Source organism: Calonectris borealis, chromosome 1 (genome assembly GCF_964195595.1).
Source record: "Calonectris borealis chromosome 1, bCalBor7.hap1.2, whole genome shotgun sequence".
Classification (NCBI taxonomy): domain Eukaryota; kingdom Metazoa; phylum Chordata; class Aves; order Procellariiformes; family Procellariidae; genus Calonectris; species Calonectris borealis.
In genome coordinates, this window is record NC_134312.1 from 206,125,516 (window position 1) to 206,142,686 (window position 17,171).

A 17,171-nucleotide genomic window follows, 5' to 3' on the forward strand; every position below is an offset into this window, starting at 1 on the left:
CCATAGCCATAGGGGATGCAAGAAAAGTATTTGACAATGTTGTATCAAAATTTGTTCTATATTTAAAAAAAATTTTTTTTCCAAACCAAACAGATGTACTGTACTAGACACCACTGTTTAAACACCTAATGATACATGACTGGGGTCACCAAAATTAAACATATTAAAAAAGTAAAATACATTTGACAGAAATTACGTTTCCTTACAAAAGTTTATTACATACAATCTGCATATTTTTGGGTCAAGAAGTGTCCCCTCCCCAGAGGACTTTTACAAAAAATGAAGAGGAAAAAAACCTGATGAATTATTAACTGTGTCTCCAACACTCCTCTAAGTGCACCACAGGCATTTCTATGGATCTTTAAGCATTAGCGTGGATTTCCAGTTTCTCCACAGACATAAAACTCCATCCCTTGGTGTCATCAAGCTAAAGCAAACAAATAACAACAACAACAAAGTCTGCAGTCTTCACCATGAGGTTGAAGGAACCACCAGTGCCAAAAGCAATGTTACAGAGGACGAGGAAGTGGACAACACATGTAAGGTGGATTGAGCACTTGTTACTTTCCCTCCTGAAATGAAAAGCAAAGTAATTAAGGAACAAATGATGCAAACAGTTCTCAATACACTTCGGTACTAGATTTTGCCCAAAACTTGTATTCTACTACACTCAGCAAAAGCCTAACTTTTAGGCAATGGATTACTTTGTGAGAACTGCAATCATAAAATAGGGTCCCTACACAGACATGAGGAAATTGGTGATTTTATGACGATATCCACAGAAACTCACATGCTGAATCCTCATATTCAGTCTGCAAATGAATATTCCAAATTCCAAAAGGGTATGTGTTTTTATGCCTTAATCCCCAAAAAGAATTAAGCTGCAGAAGATGCCCTGAATCACAATCACAAATGTTCTTCCTGAAACAAGGAATGAAAGCTAGCCCTTGATCTTGTTGTTTGTCCAAAGGAAAAAGTGGTCTTTTGCCCAGTAGCCCAGTGATGGTTTTAGATCACAGCAGTCCCTTAAAAAGCCTTGCCAAAGGGAAATATGCTATGGCTGGCAGTGGCAACAGATCACAGGATAGGAAGGGAACCAGACTGAGTTTCTTTGGACCACAGTTGTCCTAAGTAGAACTGATCTGTGGTAATAAAAAATACCAGGTTAGAGAGAATGAAAGGTTTTGTGGCCTAGAGTTATGACTGAAAAGATACATGAAACAAATATTCCATGGAGTAGAGGTTGGTGTCTTCTGCATTCTGATGACAGCACTGTAGTTTGTGACTAGATTAGAGCTGAAATTTTAGGTCTAGATTGAAGTTTCAGGCTCACATCTTTTGAATAATACTCCTTAAGGACTAAAAAGCAATGTTGTGTTTAGGCAAAAGACAATGTTATTTTCTGGTTGTTCTTGCCACTAATCCTTCCATCCCTTTCTTACCTGTGTAATATTGATACTTTAAATTCTTTCAACCTATTGCAGTAACTGAGGAAATAGAAGCTAGACATCATAATTTACTTCATGATAATACATTAATACTGTAATACGATAATAATTTAATGAAGTAATATCTACTCAAGGGAGCCAATGGAACCTACAGAGAAATTCAGCTTATTCTAAAGCAGGCACATATACAGGGTTCAGCTACCTAAATGCATGCCATTTTAGCTGTGTTAGATAGTACCTCTGGCTGGTGGTCCAGAATGATGTGCATATCCTCTAAGTCCCCCATCATATCTGCCAGCTCTGTGCAAATGTTTGGGATACCTTAGGACATCTCAGATGTCCTTATGTGCCTATATCTAAATATTTAAATTCAGAAGATTGGCTGAATTGCTGTCTAAGCTCCACTGTTGGTCTGTATGGATTACATCTCAGCTGACTATAATGCTATTTGAGACACCTAGTGCACATGTAGACATCTACAGCTCAGTTAGGTTCTCAAATGTTAACTTAGAAAGGGAGATGTTTCCTGTAAATCCTCTGTTTTGTTCATCAGTCCCACATGGATGCCTCAGATACTCTTGAGCATCTCAAATGGCACTAGATACCTTTATTTCAGCATAGAACGAAGACTCCAGTTAATGATTTTATCTAATAGCTAGAGAATTGTGAGAACATTTTTTTCAGATAGAGAATAATAAGAGTTAATGAGCACTGCTATAATCACCACTCTTCCAAATATAAGTGTAACCTTACCTGAAAAAGATGGAACTCTGATCTGGGGACTTGCAGTCCCATCCCCTCCTTCACTGACTGCACAGACCTCAATGATGTAGACACCAACATCAGGAAGAAGTACCACCGCAGAGGTTTTCTGTGTTTCTATAACTTGACTGTTGCTCTGGCCTTCTTGCCTAAATAATACCTATGGTCAATAAAGTAGATAGTGGTTATAGTGGTCATTCAAGTCATATACCAGACATTTTGTGTAACTAATGCAGTCACTGAAATATTAACTGTTTCATGCTTTCATTAAGGAATTCTTGATGTTACATTTGAACAGTCATCTGTTTTTACTCTCCCCTTCCCCCAATAGCTTCAAAACATTAATAGCAAAGTATATTAGCAATTAATGAATGTTAAAGGACATTGATTACGATCCAGAGAGAAGATATAGCATTTGCCCGGTCCAGCATTAGATGTTACACAATTTTTTCCCCAAACTTTCTTCTAAATGCATTTTGGGTTCCATTTGATTCAAATTCTTACCCCCAAATTCATGTAGATATTCAAATTTTTGGCTCAAGAACCCAACTTCAAATGTAAAGAAAATGCCCTAAATAATGTCCTTAGTGTGTTTACATTAGCTGGCTTAATCAACTGAGAATAGCTCAGATTTGTCCCTGCATCTCCTGTGAAACTCAGTACAAGCTTATGGCGCATGGGAGGAAAGCAAGTAAGTACATAGCTGTCTTTTCTGTGTAAGTTTCTGTTCCCAGACAAAATTGAAAAGGTTAGAGAGGTATAAAAAAGCAAAGCAGTCAACTGAACTTTTTCAGAATCTCAGCTATTCTGATAAAGTTTAGAGCAGTTTCTGGTTTATTTGAAACATTTTACACTTTCTTGGTGATAATTCCTGATGTATCAGAGGGAATATCAGATTGTAGTTTATAGAAATGGTCATCTATAGGAATGATATATGTGTCAAAAAAACCCCAACCACACCTCTGTAAAAACATTGAAATAATTCTGTTTTGATTTAAAAGATTGCAGTGAATTCCACTGCTTTTTATGACTGGTTATTTAAGAGTTAATCTGGATTTTACACTTTAAAACTTCAAAACTTCAAATGCCAGATGTTACTGTCACTGATTGTTGAACATCACCAACATGATCACAAAACAAACCAAAGTATTTGTGTTTCTGCTCCATAAAAATAGTAATTCTAATGTCATTTTAAGAGGCTTCATTCTTCTGCATTTCTCTAAATCCTACTGCAAACACAGTTAAATTGAAGTCTTAGTAGGAATTTCATTGCAGGCTGGTCTTATTAATAGCCACTTCTGAGTCAGATATGATGAACTGATCCCCTCAGATAGAGCTTACTCATTTTATAATCAGTAGTTGAAAATCACAACACAGAAAATATTGGGACATTTTGCTCTTTTCAATATTATTTATTGCTTTTCATGGTGAAAACTGATTGCAGATAGTCTGTATAGCGTATTTTACCTACACAGAAAAACAAGAAAGGGAAAAAAGCCAACAGGGAAGAGGAATAGTCATTTGGAAAAGAGAAAGGTGAGCAAGGAAGGGGAAGCACTGACCTTGTATCCCATTACATCAGATTCATTAGCTAGAGGTCTAACTGGCTCCCACCCAAGAGACACATGAGAGCCGTCCTGTATCCATATAATATTGCTTGGTGCTTGGCTGGGAGCTGAGGAGAAAAAATAACATCATGTACATAAATACAGTTTATAGCTAGTTTCTTTAAAATCAAAAGAAAAGTATTTCAATCTTTTATTACATTTATAACTGTTGTGTTAGCAGGCTCCCAACACTACCTGGAATTTTAAAAGATTTTTTTTTCACCAGAATTGTCATTTAATAGATTGTGGTGTATTTACTCAGCCTACCCCATAAACTCCACAGAGGTTCTGAACTTGAATTCTTTTCTGTCCCTTCTTTGTCAAAAATGCCTTGTTTTCTGAGAAGATAACCTTTGTTATGAATGCAAAGTCATATGAATTCATGTTTAAATATCAAAGCAAAACCATGAATCAAAACTATACGTGATTCCTGATTATTATACACTCTTATTAAATGAAAACCCAAGAAGGCAGAGGTTGCTCCCTGACTTCTCCCTTTGAGCAAAGGTACTGAGATCACTTACGGGACTTCTTGGTTGCTGCACGCACAGCAGTGCTAGGTGGTCCATACCCTGCAGCGTTGTACGCCCTCACCGTTAGGTGATATAATGTGTTTCCTTCTAACCCTGTCAGGAGGATGGATGACTCATTTCCCTCAGTTTTGACCTTTGCTGCTGCTTCTTCCTGCTCCATGTCCTTCCAGTAACCAACCTGCCAACAAGCAACCAAGTGAAGGATTAATATAGGCATCTGGGAAGCTCATGCTTCCAGATGCACATACTTGTTATCCTGTGGAGGGTCTTTTTGCCACTTCTGCCTTTTGTCTGATCATCAAGCCCTTTTAAACACGTGGGATTTGCAGCCTAACCTCAGAGCCAAGCAATGCTCACTTCTCCAAAATGGCGAGACTCAGAATATCACAGTATTACTTGAAGCACTTTGAATTACTGTGTACTGGCATGAGAAAATGTAACTACAAGATGGAAGAGCAGAGGATGAACATGGGCAGGAAGTCAAAAGTACTTCAGAGAATTCGAGGAGAGCTCATCCTCTGGTGGGTCATCAGAATATCTACCTTCACCCTGGAAAGCTCTGACCACATCAGTTAAGAATTGTTGTGAGCAATATTCCCTTCCTGGCCCTGTGCAACTCAGAGCCATGAGATTTCTTGGCAGTGTAATGAATAGGAAATGACAGAACACCAAAGAAAATCTTTCATTCACCTGAAAAATCTTATCTGAAGAAAAAGAAGGAAGTGGATTCCATTTTAGTTCTTGGATATAAACAGATTTTTGGTAAATGTAAATGCAGTTTGGATAGTATGTTTATGCCCTTCCTTTTCAGACATAAAAACCCTAAATGATCTTTGGTGGTTCTTAGTCCCTACTTCTGGTATCTGCAACTGAGTTTATCATATATAATCTCAATAAAGTTATAGAGCTGAGCTAGGAATTTGACTAGTATCTTTCCTCAGGGACCAGGTATTTGCAGGGCATAATTGGAAAAAAGCAGTACCCGCTCTTTTAAATGTATCTAGGTGACCTACACAAGTAATCTCATGGGACCCTATTTTCCCTAACAGGAGATGTCACTAATGTGCCATTCAAAGACCTATATACAGCTTACTGTTATTCATGCTGAGACCTACTTGCATTTATTCCACATTTTGACCTTTTCTGTGAAGTTGGTTATTTCATAATAAGTTATTCATATTATATCCGGATAACTTCTCCTCTGAGAAAAAGGTCATGGACAATACAGCACTCTTGTGCATGTATCCCAGAAAATGGCGAACCAAAAAAACCAAGGGGTTCATAGGAAAATAAGACCAATGAGTACAATGCTGACCTTTTATAATTGCACTAGGACTGCCATTTAAAAAAAATAAATCTAGAAAGACCTGGCTGCAAAAGATACATTTGAGGTCATATCTTCACTTGAGTAAAGTGGCTCTGTTAACTTTGATTATATCACTTTGTGCCAACTCCAAGTCTATTCTTTCAATTGTAAAATTCATGTAAATATCTTTTTTGTGTGCCTGCATTATCTCATGTTAAAATGCTGTTGCTTTAATTCTTAGGTTAATTACAGCTCAGATAGCAAATCTAGCTGTAGTCACCACTTGTTGAAATAAGTGTGATTCACTGAGGTATTTTGCTAGCTGAATGCTTGACCAACCCTGTTGGTATCTGAACTAACATCTAGTCACATCTTTCTTGGAAAGAAAAAAGAATCCACAACCATTTATTCACACCCTAGGATTGAACCTCCAATGCTTATTATCTCTTGGGCAGTCAGATTCCCTTCATTTTACTTGCAATGTATCTTTACAAACTCGACACTACAGTGATGAGAGCCACATAGTATTAAGCACTGTACGAACAAGTAGTGAGAGGCAGCACATGTCCTCGAGACCCTATCATCTAGTTAGTGAAGTCTGCTGAGGATCCAACAGGAAAATGGTCAGAAAGGAAAAGTGACTTGCCCAAGGTTACGCAGGTGGACAGTAGCAGCGGTGGAAATGCAACTGAAGTAGTGAAATCCTGGTTCTAGAAAGCCAGAAGCAAAAATATAACTAGCTCAATAGGTCTCATTGTGGTAGTTTATGCACAGGGCACACCACGTCTCGTGTGAATGCAATACACAAGACAGTAGATAGCCCCCAGCTTTTGCACTGAAGCTTTTTCTTAGTATAAAGAAGTTGTGAAAACCTGATTTTCCAAATATTGGTGTTAGGACTATGTAGATATTAAAACCTGATGAGTGTGGAGGAAAGTTGGGAGCATAACTCAGCCCTTTTGATATTTTTCATGTGTTTCGAAATGCTCTCCACCACTGCTTATATGGCATTATCAATTTGGATACTAATTATATTTTGCACATGTTGGGTCTGCAAAAATAACTCGGCATGTTCCCTACCAGTTCTGCTGCACCACATGACAAAGGTGTTCTCCCTTGGCAAAGGAGTATTCTTGCGGAATTAATATACTGTATTAAGCAGCAAAAGCATGAACTGCAATTTGGCAGTGCTTCTATTTCAGTTTCTCCTGTACTTCAAAGCCCTTAAGTGTTTTGTCCCTGCTTTTAAAATTCCCCTTAAAGTTTTGCCATGTGAGTTTGGACTTTGATCTCAAAATACATTTTTCTCTTTCTTTCTTAATGCACACATCCATTTGCTGATGGCCAAATGAACTAAAGGAAAAAATGGTTATAAAAAAAGAGAACTCCAATGATTGTTGACTGAGGTCAGTGGTGGGGGAACTTACATCAATTTGTACTGAAATGAAGATACTGCTGATGTTTAAAAGTGCTGGACATATTTCTTAAAACAGAGGGTTTGTTTATTTACACTTCTATGTGTCTGGGTTTTTTAAAAATCTTGCTATTTTCTGTAATCTTAATTTATACTGCTCAGAAGGGATTTACCACACTTAGAGTAGGTTTTCATTAATGATAACTTTGAACATTGATATAGTATGAAGCATAAATCACAAAAGAGTGGCCTATATTTTAAAAATAAAAGAAAAAGTGGGGAGAAAAAGCATTTGGGCTGTTTAATGCATTATTGTTTGTGAGGTTTTAAGCTTTTGCTTGGCTTTCTGTTGTTTTTCATCTGATTCCTAGAAATCCATCTCTTTGAGCTGGACAGAAAGCAATAATGCTATTTAAACAACTGAATAGAGGAGATGCAGGAACATACAAGCTGCTTTGTCCTGATCGTGGGTTAAGCAATCATGCAAAGTAAACCGTCACATTAAAAATATGTTTCCATCTAAAATTTTTCTATCTGTAATACTTACAGACTACTTCCTTAAAGTTTCATGTTAAAAGGTATCTTAAATAATATTACTCTTTTTCCCAAATTGGTTTCTAGGGTATGCATAATAGCACCTTGGTATAAATTCATGGATCTAGTTGCAGGACCTCTTCTCTAAATTCAGTAAAGTCAGAGTTATTGTCTGGATACTCTTTCTGTTGACCACAGAGAATTAAAGCTACAAATCAGGCATTTCAAGTAAGAGCCTAAATTAGGTAGGACAAATTGAAGTGGACAAACACACAAACTTTCCTGCGTTCTCTGATTGAGTCTGTACCAGCATCAGCAGTACTGACATAACTGAAAATGAACTTGAAGAAATATCAGAGTACAGAAATTGCCTGGGGAGAAAGAGCAGTGAGCTGAAAGAACTGCTGCTAGCCCTAAAAAAATGATTCAGATTTCATAAAAACTGTTTTAATTATCATTATCAGAAAATCTATCAGCTCCTTGAACTGACACACTGCAGTCATGCAAATGTTAGCGCTGGCACAACTGCAACGGTAGAACCAAGCACTTAGGACAGGAGAAGAGGTGCTTTTTGTATCATCTGCTGCTGCTTTTTGTACCATCTCTTGTATCATCTCAAGATACTCATGTGACTGTCCTTCAGAAGAAGATGAGAGGTTCCTGCAAAAAGGTGGATCAACCTCTGTCCCTTCCCTCTCACCAAAACAATTGCTGACCGAAAAGAAGAAAAAAAACACTGTTCAGTACTCCTAGGTTCTGCGGTCTTCTCTGGAGTAGCTTGCATCCTCCACCTCTTTTCTCAGGTACTCTCTTCTCCCACATAGTCCTGCATGCACATGGGACGAAGACTGATATTGTACCTCAACCTTGAGGACTATCATAATGTATCGAGTCATGTTTTCTTATGAAAAATCAATAATTGCCTAGGTTTCTGATTTTAGGTAATAGAAAGCTAGTAATCTTGTAACAAACTATTCATGATACAGACATTGCAAAGGGTATGGCTCTCTTGAGGCCCTCAGAGAGGTCTAGAGTGTGGTCCATACCTTAAGGACTTGAAAAACAGTAGTACTGTTGTGCTATAAAATCCTGCTTATAGTCTTCAGGATTTTAAAGGTGTTTGAATTAGCATACGAGTAACTTTGTAGGCAAAATTGACTCATATAAAACTATTCAACTGCTAATTTTGTGTTTGAGAAAATTCATTCATTCCAAAAGTGAAGTCTGGTAAATCGGTATTCAGGCTAATGAAGCACCAATTCCTCTTTTTTCTGTCTTGCTTTACCAGCCTCTGGTAGAAACCTCCATACATTCTTTCTACATTGCTTCAAGGTATACTTCACTAAATTAAAAAAAAAAACCACCTTCCAGTACCTTGTAGACGTAATTTTCTCTTCCACTGTAAAAACAGATAAAGTACATCCAAGAAACAGCAAGAACTCTTGAATATTTCTCTTTCAAAAGACAGAATATGACATAAACAAGTTATTATGTCAAGTAATCCTCTCTGAAAATGGCATTCAATGGCAATCTTGAATCTATTTTTTATACTTTTTTTTGGTTGCAAGTTGATCTTTTGATTAGGTTAGTCAAGCTCCTATCCCTTGGGGGAATTCCAATGAAAAAGACATGAGCTTTGTGATCTATACTTAAGTATGAGCCTTGGCTTTCTGGAAAATAAAAAAGAACAAAAAAAAATCTGTTATTCCAGCCAGTAATCCTTTCCCTTTCCTTTCCCTACCAGTAGTGAGTGACAAAGAAAATACTGCCTAGGGCTAAAACAGATTTTATAACCTTCAGGTTGTGGATTCTAAACAATAAGTGTGAACCACACACTGTATTGTTCTGCAATTCTGACAAAGTTTTCAAGCTACTTCTACTTTATTAGAGTGTAGCTGATATATATTTAGTAAGGTCGGGCGGACAGCTGACAAATCTGTACTGAAGTCAGGAATAGTATGTGCTTTGGAAGATGCAAATGAGTACAGCAAACCTTGCATAAAACTCATGTGACATAACAGTTAACACTGTCTTTCAGGGATGACATTGGACAAGTTACTTTGCCTTTCATTACTCCTTAGTACAAAGTGCAAACAGGGCTGGAGTGAAACAGGGTCACTGCAAACTTGTCCATATGTAGTAAATATTCTGTCACTTTTGTTGATTAGAGCCCAAACATAAAAAAATAGCCCCTCCTTTTATGATGCTGTTACTAAAAGGCCAGGAAATGTGAAGACCATGTAAGTGGTTGTCAGTGCTGCGGTGACCACAGGCAGAATACAAACTGAGACATGAAAACAGAGTGGCTAGTCAGATTATTTTCCATTCAATTTGAATTGAAGGCAACATTTTACTTGTGGTACACAGTAATTCTACATTAGGAAAAAATTGTTAAAAAAAAAGATCAATCATTCATCTTTTTATGAAAGTCACTGGGTCACTGGATTTCCGTACATTATCCATTTACTATTTGTGGATTAAGGGACTACTACAGGCTATGTTCTGTACTGTACTACATATGATAAAACTTTCAAAAAGTTTTTAAATAAAATAGTGTTCACAGAAGCTGAAGAAAGTGAATCATATGGAAAGCATAAAGCTGCTCCACACTTTTTTTTGGGGGGAGGGAGTTTAGCTGCAATATCGTGCTATACAGAGTCCTTCTTTTTTGCATTGAGGGGATGCTTTAAAGAGAAACTGTCAGGATGTTAGCAAAATTGGGCTGATAGTGTGGACTTAGTGTTCCTAAGTGAATACTGTAATGCACTGACTCACTATACTGATCCTATAAGTTATTATTTCCTTTTTGATGAAATCCTTCTCAAAAATGGAACTGAAAAGATCTAGTAATACCGTCCTCAGACTGCATTCTGTCCTGTTGAATCATGCAGGAGAGCAGCATTTACTCTTCTGTTTATTGAGTAAGGGCTGCTCTGATCATAATTCTTCCTGGGAATGGGGACAGAAAAGAGCAAACTACTCCATGAAAGATTGGTCTGTCAGAAAGCAGGCAGAGAAATTCTGGCTAAATGAACAAAGAGGGAAAAGGTGTGTGTAGGGGTGGGGGAGGCAGAGAAAAAAAGCACCTTCTTCTCCCCAGGTAAAAGTACCTCAGAAGGCTTCTCTAAGTCCCTCATGGGATGAGGTAGAAAGGAGCAGTGAAGTATTTTTATTTTTGTATTTCATTTTTTCATTCTGTCAACTGCAGGTCCCTGGCTTGAAATATTTACCCTTTAATCTTCACACCAGAATCCTAAAATTGGTGTACAGCACAGTGAGGAGCCAAATTATTAATAAGGTTCAATATTAATTGTATTAACAACAATTTCCAGATTCATTTCTAAGAAGTCCATGAGAGAAGCAGAACAGGTGAGTATTACAGTTGGGGTCAGAGTATGTTGAACTTTGGGGTCTAAACACTTTCCAAGACAGGAAGACCACCTCTGATATGAAAAGACCCCACTGTCCTACCTGTAACAGCCACCTGGGACACATCTGTAGAGCTAAGGGAAATGTTATGTGACAAGCAGGTAAATGCAAAATACATTCAAGTTATGAAAGAATAAGTTTCTAGAGAAATAATTTTCACTTTTAGAAAGAAAATCTATTTTTTATTTTAAAAATATGTAAAACAAAGTTATTAGAACATTTTGAGAATCAATGTGATCAATGGAATGAGGATAAGAGTAAAAATAGTAGGTGTAATTTAAAAGACATCAAGGTATCTGAGAGGGTGTAACAAAACAGCCACCTTTCTGAAGAGAAACAGACAGGGTGCAGCGAGTAAGTTATTTCAGAGGATAGAAGACTGGCCTGGAAATTGAAGACAAATGTTAGTAGCAAGTGGAACAGGGATAGCATTTGCAAGGTGAATATCATCTTTATCAGATAGATACAGTTTTGTTCTCTTTATATATAGCAATTGTAAAGGTAAAACGGTTAGATATCACTTTTGCTGCATGAAGCAAGCCATGTGCAAAGACGTAAAAACATGTTTAATGTAAGGAAGAAGTGGGGATAAAGTACAAGAGAGTTTGCAGAGTTCAGCATGGAGATGTGTATGGGAAAGAGACCTGGACAAATGAGAGCCCTGAGGGGACACATCATGGTCACAGCCTGCTTGGACTACACTGGAGAGCAATACAGGAGTATCTAAGCATCAAGCAGCTACAGAAAATCAGGTAAAAAAATACTAACTGACTGTGTCTAAGCTGTGGGGTAAACATGCTGTCCTGGTGAAGACCATCCAGTCTGAGGCTGTGCTGGAGAGTGTGGTGGCTCTGGTGCTGCTTGGGCATCTACGTTTCCTTCCTAAGGCCATCAGTGATGATCACCAGCACCCAAGTCTTGTCCAGACATGTTGCCAGGGAAACACTCTGTGCTAGTAGGTCACAAGATGTCTGTAGACATCCATATCATTGGTATCTGCCTCAGATCTACATGTTTACCCTCTTTTCATTGTTACTGTAGAGAATCAGGAAAGCGTCAACACTCTCCAAAGGACTAAAGAAGGTCAAATAACCTGCACCCCAAAATCAGTAAATTGAGTGTAGCTGAGCTATTTCATGAGGAGCAGCATAGCCTGAACCATAAGGTCAGGATGGGTCGTGGTGGCCCCAAAGGATAGGTTTAGTTCTAGATCTGATCAGTTCCTGGAGGTTTGGATTGTAAACTGGATCCAAAGCTACAACTGGATCCAAAAGTGCGAGAAGGTCCGTTGCCAGGGCCAGTTCTCTTTCCCAAGTCAGGAAGGGCTGTCTCTTAGCAGAGCTTTATTTGTGGACGGTGCGGCTGCTGCTTCCCCTCCTGACATCCAACCTTTTATGATCTGCCCAGCAGATGTCCCCCGGCCACTGTGGGATGAGAGCACATGGATGGCAGAGGCTCTTTCCTTTCTCTGTGTTGATTGCTCTCAGTAAATAACAAGTTTGAACTGGTCACTTAGAGCTGGAAACAGTCAATACCTAATCTTCCCCAGCCTGTGAAAGAGGCATGCTGGGTCACTTGCAGTTCTTTCAGCTCTTTTTGAAGTGTCAAAGAGATGTTATAAGAACTGGTTTTGAACAGTTTTCAAGCACAAATAAATAAAAGATGTTCTGGTGCTGCAGCTGTGACCGTTGTTCTACAGCTAGTCATATGTATGCTAAACCGAGCATAATTTCTATTGAAGTTTCTCTACTGCACATGTTAACAGAATGCAACACTAGCAAAAGCAACGAGACTTCTCATTATGATATTCTGTGTTCATACCTCAAATCCCTGTGGTCTTCCTAGACTTTCTTTAATATGTTTCCACGCAACAAGAATCTCTGATACAGACAAACTCGTAGCTTTGACATCGATGGGAGCAGCAGTAGGTTCTGTATTAAGAAAAATTGAAACAATAAACCTCCACTGTAACAGCTTGTATTTGTCAAAAACACTCCATTTGAAACTGTCATTTACTTCCTTTATTCTACCTTAATACTCACAAGAAGGTACGACACTTATGGGGAACATGAAAAACTGAACAAGATGAAGAGATTATTATTGTTGTGTTTCTTTATTTGTGTCATGCTACATCAATATCTCATCACTGATGATAGGCACAGCAAACTGTGACAGAATCTCTTGTCTTTTTTAAAAAAAAAACTTTAATAGTTGTAAATGCCCCCCCCTCCACACACCCCTTTCATAGCCCTTGATCAGCCTGACTTCAGCAGCAAATGGAGCCTTCATTCTCTTCCTGGCTTTTTAGTGCCATTCTGTCAGCTCAGGATGAGAGATACTTTGCCAAGGTGCTCAGTCAGCCCTGCTCTGGGGTTATACCGAGTAAGAAGTGATACCCAGAGCTGTGGTGAAATGCTACGTAAAAGAAATTTTTAGGACTATGTTATTAGGTCCTTGAAGTCACAGGCAGCAGTGTTTGGGGCATGCCGTCTTCCCTCTGCTGTGAAGCATTTACTGTTTTAGGCCTGGGATGCACACTTTTCTAAAGAAGGCATCAAGACGTAGGATTTGTCCCTGATTACTTATGTGTTGTTACCGTTGGCCCTATGTCCGTGCTTCTATTTCCATGCTATTCATAGGACACTCTGCAGTCCTGACCTCCTGGTTATCTGGAGCAGAGGACCCTCCCTGCCCTCCAACCAGGGCAGGTGTCCTTCAGTGCTGCTGGGGTATGGCCAGGGTGCACACTGGAGGCTTGGGGCTGCAGGATGCTTTACATATCACACCCGCCCCACAGTGTTGCCACAGGCATGTTTTACCTTGCACTTTCATATCATTGGACACTTTACAGAGGTCCAACTTCTTCTGGTGATTGGGAAGTAATCTGGATAAATGTACACAGAAATCTGCCATGACAGGCTGTTGAGCATACCACCGATTTGTATTACCAGTTAGTGCGTTGCCAGTGAAGAGCGTCCAAAAATTGTCACATATCAAACCGAGACATGAGTTAAGGAATCTTTTGGATCTTTTGCTTTATTACCTAAATGTTACTGAGAATTTGCTTTAGACAGGCTGTGGAGACAAGCCTTGAACACAGACCGCGAAGCACACAGTGACATTTCTCCACCATTCTGGTGTAGGTCACTTGCTCAGCAAAAACATGAATTCACATTCCCCTGCAGTCGCAGAGCCTGTGATTTCTTCCTTGGCCTAACGTTCCTCATTACATTTCTAATGTGTTGACCTGCTCTCGAAGGGCCGGCAGAGGTCCTGGCTTTTATGTTATAGGGAGGCACAACAAGGAGTGCCTAAAAAATATTTTTTTGGGGCTCATTTAACAGGGTTACAGAAAAGGAGTTTCCTTATGGAACAACCGGTGTTAAAGTGATACATTTTTCTCAGTGATCAAACTGCTTTAGTAAGATGCCTAATACCAGTCTTAACTCATTAGCTACCCTCCTGTCTCTGATCATATTGCAGGCATTGTTCTGGCACTGCTGCCAGAACTTTTTCTGTGACATGGCTTGTACAAATTTTTCATCCATTTTGATGTCAGATTTTTAATGTTTGCAGCTCTTTTTGATCTTCTTTTTATTTACTTCTAAAGAAAAGAAGCATTTCTGATGTGATGTAAAATGGTGTTCACCAACAATGAGTATTATTAGTAAGTGTAAAATATACATGGAACTTTTTCGGTAACAAAGAATAAAAAAAAAATCTCCAGGAATAAGTGAAATGATTTCTGAATTCAATACAGAAAGAATTGCTATGAAGAAATATATTCCTCATAATATGATTTCCTCTTCAATAGTTACACCCTGCTTTCTATTTTATGTACTACTAAGATTTGTGTGGCAAAAGCTATTTTCTAGTTTTTGCATTATTGAAGCAATTACCTTGTTGTCAGAAAAGATTGCAGTGGGATAAATAATTTGAGATGTACACAAAATGTTGGTTGGCAGCCTTTACACTTTCTATAAATGTAGAAATCATTTCCTCTTCATTCACTAAGGGTGGTTTATGTATTGCTCAGAATAGAAACACAGAGTATTTTCTGATATTTTTAAAAATGGTTTTCAACAAATGGAGTAGAAATAGTTTTGATTTTTTTATGTGAAGAAAATGCATTTTTTACATATTCAGAAATTATTCATTGCAGTTTCAATGATATTAGACATTGAGAATATAAGTGTTCAGCAAAAGAGCAGAAATTATATATTTAGGAATTAGGTATATTATGACTGTCTGAAAGTTTATAGAGACTAAATAGCATTTTTTATTGATTTAGATAAGATGAGGGCCATATAATTTCTGATCATATAATACAGACCATGGTTCACTCCAGTGTCATGCTTTATTCTGTGTGTCTAAAACTAATGATAAGTTTGACAGGTTCATTAGGTTTTTCTAAAATGGTCACTGATGTTATAATCATATTCTTTTCTTAATATCTTGGCACTATGCTAAACCTATTGGTGTCTGCCTGAGGTCATACTGATTGAAAAATAAAAGGCCAACGTCTTTAATGGTCCTCTTAATGTACCCTGATTGAGTTAAAGATGCAGCACGGCAAGTTCTCAAAAGGCTGTGTGCAATGTCCATGAAACATTGTCTTTCCATGTGCTGCAATCACACTTTAAGGAAACGTGTTCAATCGGTAGGTCTTTGGGATGGTTATAATAAAGCAGGACAAGGAATTACACTAATTGCATTGATCTGATGTTCAGAGAGGGAATCCTGAATTTTGATACTGCCAAGTGAGAGAAAAAAGAGTTAGTTACTAGCCCTCATTGTGTTCTCTCTATTTATGACCGTAAACTGATTTTCTGAAATATTCATCCTTAAAGATTTCCACATGATCTAACTTAGAAAACAAGTTCGAGACCCTATTCATGTTTATGTTGTTTTAACTCTCCTGTGGAACAGAGCCTCAGTCAGGACTCCTCGTTCAATCACTTAATATCCATTCACTTCACATTTTGACTCCAGAAAGGATTTTTACACACTTCCCTAATTCAAAATCTGATTTCTCATTTGAAGCTAAGAACCTCAGCCTGGATAATTGCATTATGACTCCAGGCAGTTCCACATAGTTGAGATTTTGGGACTTCAGCCAGGACCCATGACCGCGATAATTCCTTTCTGTGGAAAAATCCACAAAAGAGATCTATCAGAAGGAAAATCACGAGAAGTCATCCCTCTTGTGTCAACTTGTAGGTGAAGAAAGTGGTAGCATTTGCTCCCTTGCTGGAAATAGCCACAGGGCGTATCTTCCAAATCAGGGGCCTCTAGTGAACTGTTTCCATTCCTGAGAAAAGCCAAGAGACATCATGCTCAGCTCCACCTCTCAGCCTGTTTGATGTGTGTCCCTGGTTTGGGGACTCCACCAGATCTGCGGTGATATGGCTGCCTACGGGATAAGATTATCTCCAGAATCTTGCTAGAAAGGGAAAAGTTGTCTGATTTCCAAAACACCAAAAATGAGATGATTGATTGTTTCCTGGACAGGCCCTTGGATTTCTCACTTTTACTCAAGTCCTTTTTATTTTCACCTTCTCTCTGACCAGTGTCTTTGCAGAGGACTTTAAATCAGAGAAAAATTAGAAGGGTGAGGAAATGAGCTAGCAGTGAAGCAGTGATCAGGCCTGCAGTGCTGACCTCTGCCCTGGACCTCTTTTATTTAGTGGTGAAACATCCTTACTTGTCAGGTAGAGCTTCTGAAGCCTACTCCTGTAATGCTGCTCTCCTGCACACTTGCTCATGGTATACATCCTGCTGCGGCTCTCCCTTCTCCATGGAATAACCAGGATTTATTACACAGTGGAGTGTCACGTGGGAATAAGGAGCTGCCTTATTCCACGAAGGCTTTACCTACACGTTACCTACACATGGCTCGCTCACCTTGGCACGCGAGTAGAAGTTGGACAAGCAGACTGATAAAATTCAGGCTTTGTTAGATTAAAAGTTCAGCCATCTTCATGAGCATAAATGGTTCATTTCCACCAAGTGACGTGGCAGCCAGAGTTATCCCCAGCACGTGAATAGGGGATGTGCCTATTATATTTATTGCACACCTGACTTCCCGTGGGGGCTAGTGGCATTAATCAAAGGAATGCTTAATAAACTTACATGTCA

The 17,171-nt window shown here is 38.6% G+C and overlaps 1 protein-coding gene across 1 annotated transcript in view; it reads right to left on the reverse strand.

Moving 5' to 3' along the window:
- Positions 1-468: 468 nt before the first annotated feature.
- Positions 469-17,171, reverse strand: part of CNTN5 (contactin 5) — a 742,128-nt gene continuing 725,425 nt past the window's right edge. The window contains exons 21-25 of the mRNA XM_075140101.1: positions 12,855-12,964; positions 4,342-4,528; positions 3,773-3,885; positions 2,202-2,370; positions 469-572 (exon numbers count right to left, since the gene is read on the reverse strand). Of these exons, the coding sequence (XP_074996202.1) occupies positions 469-572; positions 2,202-2,370; positions 3,773-3,885; positions 4,342-4,528; positions 12,855-12,964 (683 nt within the window). The remainder of the gene's footprint in view (positions 573-2,201; positions 2,371-3,772; positions 3,886-4,341; positions 4,529-12,854; positions 12,965-17,171) is intronic.